Genomic DNA, 14,679 nt, shown 5'->3' with positions numbered 1-14,679 from the left:
GGTTTCTGAAGCGTATCGAAAAAAGGAAAATGCGCATTTTGCCGATGGAAACAGGTTTTGTGAATAAGAGACTACAAGACCGGATATACGTCACACGTTTTGACCGATACTACGTCACACGCACGTTTGTAGTAAGTAAGATATGTTTGGGGAGACGAAGAAACGCGATTCTTTTTATAATTAATTAAAGAAAAAAACATGAATGCAATTTTAGATGGCTTTATTAGCATCAGCTCTCAATGTAACGACACACTTCACTTACATGCGGGAGGGGAGCCAACAAGACAAACTACTTCCGTTCAGTCCGTCAAAACCAACGTTCCCACCTGGAACTCCCCATTATCCCAAAGTTCCGTCACTACAACATCATCTCGCGGCGCATATTCGCAAAAGAAGAGCAGATGGAAACGGGCATAAGTCGCATGTCCGTTTTGCGCATTTTCACAAAATTCGCATAAACAATTCAAAACATTTGGTTGGAAACCTGACTACTGTTTCTTCAAATACTGTAACTGGCAGTGTTGTTCAAAACTGAACATTGTCTTTGTAAAGGCAATATATTTCATACAGCTGTAATAATATATTTGTATTTACATCACAAATTTAAAATGATCTATTACGTATGTATTATTACATAATTAATTTAAGAATAATGAAACAAAATGTGGATGTGGGAAGTCAGAGAGTGAAAGTCCTTCCTTTGTACTTGGGCATTGTATTTCCTTTGGGGAATGACTTTAACTGACCTTCACACTGTGATGAAAGAACAAGAGTGATGGAGTGAAACCGACTTAACTGAAAATTATATAAATGATTAATATGAGAGGGAAACAAATTCATTTGTTTTGTCATCGGCGAGTTGACATGTATAAGTCATTTATGAAGTGGCGTGGGCAAAGTAAACAACACATGCAGGCAGTATTCCCAATATTCTCTGTTAACACAAGTATCGTTAAGACCTTTCAAATGTCATACAGAGTGAAAGGTTCAGTATCAGTCACTGTATGACTGTGACATGTCTTTGTCCACACCCACACTTGAGCCAGCGCTTTATACAAGCGGCGCATTACACATTATTAACCATCAGAGGTGTGCAGTGACCTTTGGAGGGGCAGGTGCTCCACGTAAAAATAAATAAATAAATAAATAAAAAGGGGGGGATGGGGGGGCACATGTGTAACTTGGGATTCGAACCCACGGCAACACCTCACTGCTCGCTTGGAAGCGGAGCACACCGACTGCTGCGCTAAGTCAGCAAAAGCTTAGTAAAAAAGAAAAGAAAAAGACTCTTTGAAAGTTTCTGCGCTATTCATCCACTTTCAGTTTCCCCCAACACACTTTATTCAGCCTATTGTAAATTAACTGTTAAACTTCTCTGCCACTACTTTTCATAGCTCCCTACCATTTTACTGGAGTGCACGTAGCATAAAAAAATGTCTTATCTTACAATCCTATTCATCGATGGGGGAGAGGGTGGACGTTCGACCAACATCCAGCAATTACTAGTTGCCGTTCCTTGCTGTGGGAAGGGAGTGCGCACGGCAGCCGATGACATGCACCAATTAAAGTAATATTTATTGACTGGGGCCACCGGCCCGAAAATGGACCAGCCATTCGGGAAACTTCCGAATTCTGGATGGCTAGTTCGCCCCTGGTGTCGGATGTCTGGTCATCTCTTTCATTATCCATCTCTGCTTTGTATGAACCGGTATATTGCCGCGTGCTGAAGTCCCCTCTCGAGTTTCAAATATCAAAAATATATATTTTTGCTTGGTGAAAGAACAATTACAAATATTGAAGACAAAAAACACATTTCAACTTTTTTTTTTACTTAAATTTTAACTGTGCTTAGCAGCACACTCTTTTCCGCTCTAGAAATACGAGTGAGATTTAAGACAAATCTCTCCCCATCAATTTTGGTCTATAAGACAAAGCGACATTAGAACCACAGTTGCAATTTAAAACATCTAAAACATCACATTTGAGTAAGCCCGGTTCGCTAAAGTAATCAGTAGGAACGCCAAATGTGTCAGGCTGTCAGCATCAAAGTGTGCAGAGTCATTTACATCGATAAAACTGACTTTAAAAAGTCATCCGATGGCTCACGCCGTTAGTCGCTAGCGCAGTTAGCTGCCGCTAACCCTGTCAACAGGCGCCATATGTCAGCGTAATCACGTCTTTTTTGAAGTGCCTTCAATTGGCGATTAAACGTGACTTCAGGACGAAATTGTGTTGTTGACGTCGGTCAAGTCAGCCGTTTCGCTACGACACGCTGCCGGAAACAATTTAAAAATATAAGCGTTCCAAGACATTTATCGCCATATACTATCTGGTGAGGTAAAGTTTATTTTGAAGTTTGCCGTCTCACCGTGTTGCCAGATAAAGTGTCAAACATTCCCTACAATGTAAACGGTTTACTTCACTGTAAAATCAGGAGATTAGTAGGAGAAATGACATAATCGGGAACCAAGCGGGAGATAGGGTTGAAATTAGGTGTCTCGCCTGTGAATCAGGAAAGTTGGCAAGTATTTTTATTTCATTCTTTAAAAAAAAAAAAAAGGAGATGAACGGGGGGCAGAAAGGAATCAAACCTATAACATCAAGTATGAACACTAGTGTATAACATCATCTGTGAGGATCTCATGACCAAGGATATTGTATCATCATTTATTTAAATTATGTTGTTGAATTTCATTTTCAAAAGGCAACATTACTTTCTCACACACAGGTTTGTTTTGCTATCTTTGTGGGGCCGTCTCATTGACATAATGCCCCACAACTCTGTGAAATCACGAAATGTTGGCCCCACTATGTAACACACACGCACGCGCACACGCACGCATGCACGCCCACACCCCCACACACACCCACACGATGGTCTGTTAGCCATTGATGCAAGTCAAATGTCATTTGGTTAAAGAATGGTTTCAGTGTGAATGGAGGCAACATATTAAAATGGTTTATCATCATCATCATCATCAGGTGAGAAGACTGACAGGGAAGAAAAAGTGCATCAGCTTAAAAAATGAAACACACTGTACAGTACATTAGTCCTATAACATTGACACACGGCAATTATTTCCTGAGAAAGAGTATATTTACTCTACAATATTCACTTGTAAATACAACTGAATATAAAATTAACAATAAATGAAGATTGTGATTCCTTTGAAGAAACACGCATCACCTGCTTCGTCACTAACGGAAGCATTTTGTGCAACGGTGTGAGACAGACACTTAACCAGAACCTCAATGTTGTCACACTCTTTTGCTGTTAATTTCAACTAAGCATTTACATAACTCAATGTTATTTTAATACTCACATTATTCATTTTGGTAGTAATCGGTCTTCATAGTTGAAGAACGACTCTTGTGTTCAACATTTTATCAAAACTTACACACCATGACAAAGTAATGAAGATTTTCTCACGTGTCTTAAAAATCTATTCCCATATATTTTTTTCCTTATAGCTTGAGGTGCTTATGTAATGGTTAAAAAATATATATAATTTGGAAGAGCTTCAATTTGCAGGCATCCAGGATTGCAATTTGCTGTGACCGGCGCAGCTGTTTAAGTAAACGTCCCTTTGATGCCATCTTGACAAACAAAATAAATCTTCTTCCTCTTACTTGAAGCCATCGTGTGAACATGTCAGGAGGACAGCTTCTCCGGGTGGCTCTTCAACTTGTGGAATTTAACACTGTCCAACTTTTCAAAGCGCTTGTCGCAGAACTCACAAGTGTAGTTGTAGTGGGCCTCCGGAGTGTGTTTCTTCATGTGCCAGTTTAGGGACGCGCGCTGACGACACTGATAGCCGCAGATTTCACATCTACGGTAAAAGAAAAAAGATGCAGATTACGGATCGTTGGCACGGTAATAAGAATCGGGACTGGGTATTGATTCTAATTTCCTCAATCGATTCGATTGAGCTTTTTTTCAATTTGATTCGATTCACAAAAGGTTATTCAATACAATACTGGTTAATTTTGGAACATCCATTCTTCTTAAATATCAAGTAAGGACATGATAAAAACTTAAATTCCAAATTAAATTTTGTAGCGGCAGTAACTGGTTAAATTATTTAGTTTATTAACGAAAGTGACATGCTAATAATCACTTTAGTGTTACACAAACATTGACACCAGCAAGGATGAGATGATTTTTTTTTTTAATAATTCTAATTCAATAATTGTAAATATAAATTACAAAGATTCTGAGTTGTCTTAAAGTGCAATAAAGTCTTTCATAAATGTAAGAAAATACTTTTAAATTCACGTGAACAAGTAAATTTCAAGAACAGTAGAACGCAAAAAAATAAAAATTGGCCTTTAAAATTATATTTCTTATGAATTTATGGGAAAACGGGATATTAAAATAATGGATTCATGGTTTTATGAATGGATATCAGGCTTGAAAAGAAAACCGATTCAATAGCGATTATTCAATTTTTTTTTAACCCAGCCCTAATAAGAATGTATGAGTGACAATTTTTGCTAAGCTAAGTTAATCAATAGGCCTAGTGTGAAGAAAGCACTGCCTCTAACTGTTGCCAAGGAGAGAGTGGACTGTTTAATATATTCCTACAAAGGAGATATACAAATAAAAAAAAGGATCTTGGCTTACACGTGTGTGTGTGCGTGCGTGCGTGTGTCACAATGATGTGATGCAATTCCCCAAATACTTGTGACTGGGATAAAAGTGTATTTTCACAGTCACGCAACGTCGTCATCATCGAATCAAAAATACGGTGTATGTGAATCAATCAATCCATCCATCTCTGCCAATCTAGCTCACTCTTATCTATCAATAAATGCATATAAATACTGTGCATGCATTTCAATGGGTGTCAATTATAAACTGAATTTTGATACTTGCAGTTGGGACCTGGTCCCCATCCCACGCAAATAACGCTGCAGGCATCCACATTTTCGCTTCATTAGCACATTTGGTGTTGGTGTAATTAAAGTCAAAAGTAAGTTAAAGCGCAACTCAACATCTAATGAACTTTGTTTGCTGATAAACTATAAACAGGTGTTTACTAATGCTGTGTACATGAAGTGGTTATTTTGACATTTGAATGCTTGAATTTGAGGCAAAAACCTTCTGTGTGGCGCCATCTTCAGGTTAAACAGTGGGCTAAGCACAATTTGGCTGGTTGTCCTTGGAGTTGGAATATTAGCATTTGCGAACATCTTTAAATCGATTTTCAGGTTTGTGATTTATTAGCATAGAATTTGGTTAGTTTATTTAGCATAGCTTGTTGTAGCATAGAAATGATTTAGATTGTAGTTTTCGCTTCTGCTGTCAGTCACAGCCAGACCACGCCCAAGTCCATGCAAGTCCACCTTGGGTCCTCCAGGCAACACACCCATAGGGCGCCGTTTTCAAATAATAGTTAGGGGTGGAGCAAGAGTCTGGTAGGGTGTTGAGTTGCTCTTTAAAATAAGTCAGGTTACATTGCTTTAATACTACGGTATCTAGATTACTAACTTCTTCTTTTTTTTTTTTTATATAGTTAACTATAGTGACTGTCGGAATACATTTTCAAAGTAACTGCAACCCTCCCAAATCTGTGTAAAAATGCTTTACCAGTCAGGCTGCTATTTTGCTAAAAGTTAGCAAAACAACTATTAGCAGGTTAGCATTTGAGGTACAGTACTGAATTCTCTTTCACAACAGTAGTTGATCACTGGGCACGTTAAGGGCAAGTTAAATCCTTAATTATATTTTTAGTGCTTTCTTTCCTCTGGATGCTTACCTGCTATATATTAGCATACCAACTGTTAACTTTTAAAATATTGTAGTTTAAAGCTGCAACGATTCCTCGTCAACTAATAGATGATCAAATTCAGCAATAAGCATTCATCGTTAAGATCATCGGTATGATTACATTCAACAAAACTGTAGAAATGCAGTAAAATAGTAATGATATGGCAACAATAATGTTTTTTTTAATAGCCATTAAAGATGATTCTTATTGCAACTGAGAGCCGCCCACATGTAATGTCCAGACAAAAAGGATTTCTGTCATAACTGAGAAATTATTCAGTGAGGTTGGAAGTGTGACTCCATTTTCCTCAGGCTTTCAGTATTATTGTTCCTTGCAAGAACATTACTTCACCACAGAGATTATGTCTGCAGGACACAGGTCACAGTCAGTGATATTTGGATCATGTTAATATTCAGTGTGAAAGTGTATTATGTGGGTCAAAACCGGAAATTTTCATCTAAAGTTACGCTTTTCGTTTCATTTGAATTGACCTTATTATGCTAACCTGCTTTGTTGCTTTTTCTGTGTTTAGGTTAGCGACTGTTTTGAAACTGAATTCATCAACGTGGTGCCCCCGGGTACCAGGTAGCCCATACGCACCACATGAAGTAGCCTGCGGGCCTGTTCTAAAAATACCAGTGATCGGACATTGTGATAGTATATGAATATTTGTTGAAGTGATCATTTGATCATATCTATTGAAATAAAATTGCACATTGGTACTTACCCGTTTCCTTATTGTCATCAGAAATAATCAACTAATTGTATTCACATAATAAATATTATGAATTATCAATGAAAACATTTGATTGAAGGTAATTTGAGCAAATTTTTTATTTGAGAAGTGTGTATCAGACAAGTCGCCCTTCGCATTAATTAGTATCCAAGTAGTTCTCAGTTTCAAAAAGGTTAGTGACCACTGCAGTACATTATAGTAGTTACTACTGTGTTTAGCAGGAGGAAGAAAAATACAACAAATGAGGTGATCAAAATCAATCCATCCATTTTCTGTTATGTGATCTAAATATTTGCGCACCGACAAAGAGGTTGTGTTTTCATAATAAAACCTGGTTCGAACAATTGAACATTTTCAACATATTTTAACAATAATGTATAGTATAATAAAGATAACGTTGGTCATTTTGGAGGATGCCAAAAGGAATAGAATGTAGTCTACTAGCATCATTGGTGTTGGTGGTAATGCTTCATGTTTTTGTGTAAAAGTTGAAAACTTGAGGGTTACATGCTTCCACACCGATAACATAAACATCTTACTGTAAAGGAGTTTCTCCCGTGTGAGTCCGTCTGTGAACTTCCAGATGATTCTTACGCTTAAATGATTTCCCACACGTCTCACAGATGAAATCACGCACCCCTAGAGAGAAATGTCCCTTTTTGTTAGCAATTTGATATGCAAGACAAAGAAAACAAATCGATGTTTCACTGATCCTGATGACATTTTACAAGAGTAGTCACACCTGAGTGGATGATCATATGTCGATGTAGGTGGTTAGAGAGATAGAATTTTTTGCCACAGCCTGGATGTGGGCAAACCTTGGTCCTGCCTTTTCTGTGAACTAGGTTCACATGATTCTACAAAAAGTGTCAGTGCTTGAAATTAAAGCTGAAATGTTAAATATCAATGAGTTGTTATCTCACCTGGAAGCTGCTAATGGCGACGTACACTTGACTGCAGCCCTCATATGGACAATGGAACATCTTGAGCATCCCATCAGCCTCAACAACTGGGCCTCGCCTGTTCCTCTTTGACCTGGCAAGACAAAGATGAACAAATATATATATATATTTATATTTTTACAACATAGCTCCACTTGAAACTATAATGCAGATTTATTTATTTATTTTACAGCCAACAAACCTGCTTAGACTCCTCTGCAACTCGCGGCTGCTGCTTAGCTCCAAAGTGTCAACTGTGGGTTGTAACACCTGCTTGTCACTCAATTCTGCACAGAGCAGAATACAGTAAAATGCCAATTCTACCTAAACACATTGTAGTACTAATAGGAAATACACAAATTCATGCAGACATCTTATACATTAATCTCATCCTTGCATACTTTTCCATCCGATTCAAATATAACTTTTAAGTGTTTAGCTCCTTAAGTGCTTTTTGTACTCAGGTTGTCATACGTTAGCAAATCAACTGTTAGCATGTTACCATTAGATCAGTTCCACTTACAAATAGCACTTTAATACGAGGAAAATATGTCCCTTACTGCTTGCTCTACTCAACTTGCTCCCTTGTTAGTATTTCATTAAATGGTATAGTACCTGAATACAGGACAAATTCCTTAGTGAGCTGCCTTTTGTTACTCTGGTTGCTATCTTGTCATCTTTTAGCATGCCAACTGTTAGAATGTTGGCATAATGGCATTTGATCAGCTCTTAGAAATAGCACCACAAACTACAGGGCTTGTTATCAAATGCTTATCAACCTTTCTTAGCACTTTCTGTACTCCGCAAGTTAGCTTTACCATTAGCATACCAACTGCTTGCATGTCAGCATTGATTGGTTGACTGATTCTAACTGAGCCTTCTAATAATATCACTGGCTTTAGCACGATAACATGTAATTGAAGCAACTTTTAGGAATTTTTCAACCTTCATAAAATATTTGCATAACTCTTCCGATGAAACATCGACTTACAACTAGTTGAATGGTACCTTTGTCATGGCCTGAGGGGGTCTGTATTGCTTTTACCAAACACTAAGCAACTTTAAGGAGGGTGTGCCACACAATAAACTACCGGTACAAATGTGCTGACTGCTTTACGTTCCTCCTTTGTCAGTTCCCCCTTTTCCCATTAGTAACAAAGACGGAAGTCAATTCGAACATCTACGCACGATTGCTGCTTGCTAAATGTTTTGTCTAAGTAGACAAAAAAAGAAAAAAGAAAAAGGGAGGCTACATGGATCAACATTGTGCCCGGCTTTCACTCACTGGCATGATGTCAAAGACGAGGAAGGATTTCCGACTGACGCTGCCTTGGCTCCGTTCCTGCTAGACTAGTAAGTAGCATTCGATGCTCAAATCAAAATGATAATGCTGGCTATCAGATATTTGCATGGTAGCAATAAATAGCCATCAGTTTGATAGTTCGCAGTTCCATCAGGATTTCACGACACTATGCACTAGTCCTCATGGGAAATGTGGTCTTCCTTCTGGTAAATCACTAACATTTTTGTCTATAAAGTGCCACAATAATCAACGAAAACAGAAAGTTATTAGGTGTTGCTTCAAGGCACGTACTGTAATTAAGATTACCATACACAGGTTGTTAGCATATTTTGGGTTATCATGCTAGATTTTAGCATTGTAAGAATTTCCATCTTTGTAGGGCCAAAGCTCCCAATTAATATCTCACAAATGCATTTCATATTTTTGCTGGCGTCGGGCCGAAACCTTGTACCTCCAAATTCGTCACTTTTCAGGAGACCCTCAAAATGAAAAGAGAGCAAGCCATTTTTAACGCTTTAGATCGGTCAATAATTTGTCAAATTGACACACACCTGTGGATTGACTAAAAATATAGATTTTTGAAAAAAATATTAAATTTGCCAAATTGTGACTCACGAGGTTTCGGCCCAACGCCAGAGATTTGCATCACGTAACAATCAGGCTCATTTAAATTTCTGCAAGAATGCTTCTTGTTGTTACTATTTAAAATAATACCTTTGTACCTTCAAGCTACTTTCAAAATGTTGCCTCATTACAAAGGAAAGGGAGTAAGCTCATAGCTCATTAAAAATTTGATGCCATAGCATCAGGACTAACTTGGGGTTCAGCATCCTGCTCAAGGACACTTGAAAGGACCGAGGGAACTGCAACTCACTAAACTCACCTGCCATGCAGTCTTCATCTTCTGTTGCTTGGAGTTTTGATTCAGGCTCAAAATCTTGGTTGCAGGTGATGCCCCCGATGACAGTACAGGAGTCTTGTGCCACATTACCATCACCCATGTTGAGCTGAATTCCATCCGATGCAAGAGCCTCATAGGTGGGGCCAGTTATGATAATTAGCTGTCAACAAAAATTAAGGATACCCTCAGATTGATTCAATTATACAGTACTACCCCATTTAAGGCAGCTGATGAGTTCCAAACTGACCCGCTTTAGATTAAATTCTGCACCTAAGGATTTGTGTCTTTTTTTTTTTTTTTTTTTTTTTACAGATTTACACCTCTCCCACGGTTTAAACGCATTCAAACTTGTTTAAAAACAAAATTAAACACATTGTAAATGCATTTGAACACAAAACATTGTAAGAATAAAATTAGGGCTGCGCAATTTGCCGAAATTCAATTGGAATTTCAATTATTACACTCCACAATTACAAAATTAGCATAATCGTTAAAAAAAGATTATTAATACAATTTTTTGTTTGTTTGAGTTGATAAAATTTATACATTTGCACCTTTTTATTTTATTTTAAAACCACAAATGACAAATTTAGTTTCATCCAAAAGGAATATAATTATAGTGTTTCAAATAATTGTATTTGTCTGAATATTTCTTACGTTTCAACATTTTCCTGTTCTGTACCAAAAACTAAATAATAATCGTGGTTTCAGTTATTACTAATATAATTGTGATTAATATTTTCTTCATAATCAAGCAGCCCTATTTTAAATGTTTAAACATTTTCTTGTTTTGTACCAAAAAATTTATTGTTTGAATAATCGTGATTTCAATTATTACCAAAATAATCAGGATTATGTTCTTCTATAATCGAGTAGCCCTACATAAAATGGAGAAATACTGGACGTATTGTAGAATCTGTGTACATGCATGTGCTTTTAAGAGGCGGGGCCTGGTGGGGTGACCTGGAAGTATGCATATGACGGCCCGGCCCGACAGTAGCTCCTGTGTGTGTGTGCTCATTGTGTTTATATTTTATTCTTCTCCGGGTGTTCAATACGAGCTGAAAAGGGTTGATTTACAGGGAAAAAATATATATACCTGAATTACATGCATGACACATGAAGCAAATGACATTTACGCTGTATGAGAAAAAGCACAGCTGAGAGCATTCCGTGTAGATGTTGGGAAGCATAGTTCGCAAACCCTGGTTAAGAGGTCTCGCCTTAAACCCAATTCACACTGACTGCGGAACGGACGCGGAGTGGCATCCGTATGAACGCCGCTTCGGATTAGAAAGCATTTGAGTCTGCGTGTCAATTCAGGCCAGCTGCAGTGCGGTGCGTATGCTGTGCGGATCGGATGCTGCCCTGCGGAAATGGTTCCGCAAGCTTTCTATTTTTTACGGATTCCGTATGCGAATTTTCAGGAGGCTGAAGAAATTACACAAGCCGGACAAGAAGTCATGCATCGGCATCAAGGTAGATCCGGTATATTTAAAAATAAAACCGTTTGCGAACTTGCTTTTTTGGGGAGGGAAGCTAGCTAACTACATAGCAGGACATGAGACGGAAATTTAAGACAAAAAACGAGCGCAGAATAAATTAAACATGACAAAATAACACTAAACACAAAACGTACTTACCCACGGAAGAAGAGTCATGGTAGAAGTCACAGAAATAATGTCCAAAAAGCATATCGATGTGACGACAGGCAAGCGTGGCTATTGTTTACAAATACTCTCCAGCGTGAACCCCCGTGATCTTGTGGTCTGGCGGGTGCAGATTTCCGGACACAGACAGCACACGCAACGCACTAGGTCTGAATTGCAGTCCGTGCGGCGGCAGTACGGAAACCGCTCTGCAGTCAGTGTGAATTGGGCGTAATTGCTCCATTTCATTATTATTATTTTTTTTGTTCGCTGGAACAGTGGAGGGTCTAGAGCACACTCCTATATCAAGACATTGCTCACAAGTCAAGGGGAAAATAATAAAATCACCTGAATGACGGCTCGTATCGTGGCGCTTGTAATTGCATACTTTAAAAACCCATATAAATTACTGCATAAAGAAAACATGATATAGCGTGGGTGTGATATAAGTCGGGGGAACGCTGTAGTCTCAAGACTTGAAAAAGCAAAATAAACACACACGATCAATACTGACCTGGGAGCCTTCTAAAGCCGCGTGCTGGTTCGGAATCACACAGCTAGTCACCACCGTCTGCAAAGTGTGAGGGTCAAAAAGTTCCTCTTTCTCTTCAGCCTGAACGGGAGACGAGATCAGCAGCTCCGGCTGGGAGGGTGGGACCGAATCTCCTAAATCCTCATCCGTGTTCCCCAGTTTATCAGCAAAAGATGTTCCTACAACAACACACTTGTAATTGCACCCTATTTCTCCTTCTTGCACTTCTCCAAGTTTCTCTGTTACACTTTCATCTTGGCTTTGCCTCACATCCTCTGTCTCCTCTTCGGAGGTGAGGGAGTGAAAAATTGCTTCAGGGGAGCCTTGTGGTCGCTCCAGTACCATCGCCATTTCCCACACAGGCGGGATAGTCAGGGACACATCACTGGACGACGCCGCTACACTCGCATGCTGTGATAGAGCTTCAGTGTGTTCAAACTCATTGGTGGTTGTGGGCTGAACCTCAAAAACAGCCGATGTTTCTCCTACATCTACAGAAAGCAGATTAGGAAAGCAAAATGACTGACAAGGAGTTCAAGAATTGGTAACTTACTATCTACATTTTTAATACTCACCTAATAACAGGGTATTTGTTTTTCTCTTTCGGCTTGATAATCTTTTAGGCACCATCAAGTCTGTTTTTGCAGCATTTTCACCATCGCTTTCTCCTTTTTCTCTCTCCTCCTGCTCAGAGTCACTTGCCTCCCTCAGCGGGGAGAAAAGGTGCTGCACAAATGAATGGTCGGAGTCACATTGCCAGACAGCAGCAGTAGAGAAGTTGGGCTGGGGCTCCAGAGCTCTGAGTTGGGGCTCATGAGGGCAGGAACGCAAGTGCTCCTGGTACCAACACACTAGGCCCTGGAGACTTGACTCACGCTCCTGCTTAACTGGCAAACAGGCAAAAGGCACGTAAGAGTAAAAGGTTTTGCAAATATGCTAATTAGGGATGGACATAAGAATTTATGAATTCATTAACTATTTATAAAAAATATTTGAACTGATGATAGCATGGAATTGAGCACGCTTTGAAGCAATTTAGGGTCCTTGTTAAACTTGTCTGCGTTAGCATAATTACTCAGTGATGTTCAACCAGGGCCTTCTCTTCTAGTCTAAACACATTCAGACACACTAACTTACATTTAATAACTGTTCCATCAAATTGTGTTGACAATATGCTTTAAAAAACAAAATACATTTTTTTGTTTATAGGCGGGGGAAAAACAAAACAAAACAAAATGACCATTGAGTAATTTGGGTGGATTTTTTTAAATAGACATAATTTTTTTAAGTCCAGACTAGAACTATAAAATAAGTGCTCATTTTTACAGCAGAGCATCTTCAAACTATATTATCAACAGGACTGTTCGTTTAACTAATGTGATTTCAATTTCACCACCATCCCGATTGGTTGGTCAGACAAAAATTGTTACAGCAATCTACCAAGCAATATCGAAGTGGCTATTTTGCTGTGACCGCCAACTCCGCACTATTTTGCTGTGAATTGTGCGAGAACTACAAGTACTAATTCTGCGCCAGTTAATGCATACTAGCGCAAAGCATAACGGTTACGACGGTCAACCCGAAAATACGAGGTCAAGAGTTTGAATCCCACTCTGTACATTTGTTTTTCTTTCTTTTTTACTGCAATTTGACAACACCCTATATGCTCTGAGGAATATGGTTAGGCTGATAATGTTGATAGCAGTATATCTTTGGTGGCATAACAAAATAAAAACTTCGTGCAAAGGGTGTGAAGCGAGGCGGCAGGAACCACACTGAGTTCATAACTCCGTCAGTTAACCAATCAGAGCCGTTCAAAGCAAACTAGCGCTAGCAAGAGAGTTGCCGGTCACGGCAAAATATCCACTGCCTAGTTGCCACTTAATAATCAGCATCTCTGATATTAAGAGGTGGATAAATTTGTCTAAATCCCCAGAGAAAAACCATGTACTGAATACAATTCCTGCCACTGTAATTCGTGTAACTCACCTTTTCTCTTATATACCGACACCTCTGGGTCCTCTGGGGTAATAGTTTTCCTGAAATACAAAACATTTCTAATTTTATTTAAATGAATAGATGGTCCATCTCGAATAATGGATGGATGAAAAGCATGTATGGAACAGAAATGTGTGCACACTGGTGAGGATGTTATGGTGTTGACGGTGTCCAAAGAAAGTGCAGGGACGCTCACTTTGATTTTTTCTGCTGATATTTCTCTCCAAATGTGGAATGAAGAACGATTAAATACGCTGCCAGTCCCGCATCACTCAGACTTGTGCGCCTTCGGAGCTCACTCCAGAGCTTGTGCGACTCCCCCAGGTAAACCCTCCGAATGTCGTACTTCTTTCGAGATTCAAGACGTCGCTGTGCTCGGTCTGACTCTGTTAGCCTGGGTCTCCCCCTGCATCGCCTTAACACACCCTTCCCTCGGTCCCCAGACGGTTCAACTACGAGTGGAACCTCTAATTCTGCCAGGTTATGCGCCATCTTGACAACAGCTGATGCTGTTATTATCAGGAAGTTGTGCGGGCTCCTAACCGGAAGTACTTAGGGGATAGGGGGGGGGGGGGATTACTGCTTCTGTTGCATCGTGTCCGGATTAAAACCTAATTTATCAACATCTAACACGTTTCTAAATCGTATTTATTAAATCAATATGACGAAATCAACGAAAATTGCAGCCCAGCCAACGCACACAAAATGACGGGAATGTAATGGACACTAGGTAAAGCAGTTGCTGCCATACGGACCACAAAGTCAAGAGCACCAATGTGCAAGACGTAATCAGACGCGGGAAGAGTCAGACCGGCATTTTAATTCGGTTTATTGTAGAGAATAGAGAT

At 39.2% G+C, this 14,679-nt stretch overlaps 1 protein-coding gene across 3 annotated transcripts; it reads right to left on the bottom strand.

Moving 5' to 3' along the window:
- Positions 1–2,514: 2,514 nt before the first annotated feature.
- znf653 (zinc finger protein 653) lies at positions 2,515–14,357 on the bottom strand. Of its 3 annotated transcripts, none has more exons than XM_086068537.1 (10): positions 14,028–14,357; positions 13,823–13,872; positions 12,409–12,720; positions 11,816–12,324; positions 9,635–9,812; positions 7,651–7,735; positions 7,431–7,542; positions 7,250–7,364; positions 7,047–7,146; positions 2,515–3,830 (listed from the first exon to the last, which is right to left on the bottom strand). In XM_086068537.1, the coding sequence occupies exons 1-10, from the start codon at positions 14,321–14,323 to the stop codon at positions 3,653–3,655; spliced, it is 1,935 nt and encodes a 644-aa protein (XP_085924663.1). In that variant the 5' UTR covers positions 14,324–14,357; the 3' UTR covers positions 2,515–3,652. The 3 variants fall into 3 exon arrangements, with proteins under 3 accessions (XP_085924663.1, XP_085924671.1, XP_085924678.1); XM_086068545.1 differs by having other exon boundaries at positions 7,651–7,702; XM_086068552.1 differs by lacking the exon at positions 7,250–7,364 and having other exon boundaries at positions 3,647–3,830.
- Positions 14,358–14,679: the final 322 nt, after the last annotated feature.

This window comes from Leptonotus elevatus, chromosome 1 (genome assembly GCF_054856555.1).
Source record: "Leptonotus elevatus isolate MCC_2025b chromosome 1, RoL_Lele_1.0, whole genome shotgun sequence".
Taxonomy (NCBI): Eukaryota; Metazoa; Chordata; class Actinopteri; order Syngnathiformes; family Syngnathidae; genus Leptonotus; species Leptonotus elevatus.
The sequence above is the reverse complement of the archived record's forward strand: the minus strand, read 5'-3'. Positions and strand labels throughout refer to the sequence as shown.

What these genes read in the sequence shown, in the direction of transcription:
- znf653 (XM_086068537.1), bottom strand. Translation starts at nt 14,323, where the DNA reads ATGGCGCATAACCTGGCAGAATTAGAGGTTCCACTCGTAGTTGAACCG. An exon ending in TTGCAGAGGAGTCTAAGCAG is followed by an intron (nt 7,543 to 7,650) that starts GTTTGTTGGCTG and finishes TTGTCTTGCCAG; the next exon opens with GTCAAAGAGGAACAGGCGAG. An exon ending in TCGCCATTAGCAGCTTCCAG is followed by an intron (nt 7,365 to 7,430) that starts GTGAGATAACAA and finishes CACTTTTTGTAG; the next exon opens with AATCATGTGAACCTAGTTCA.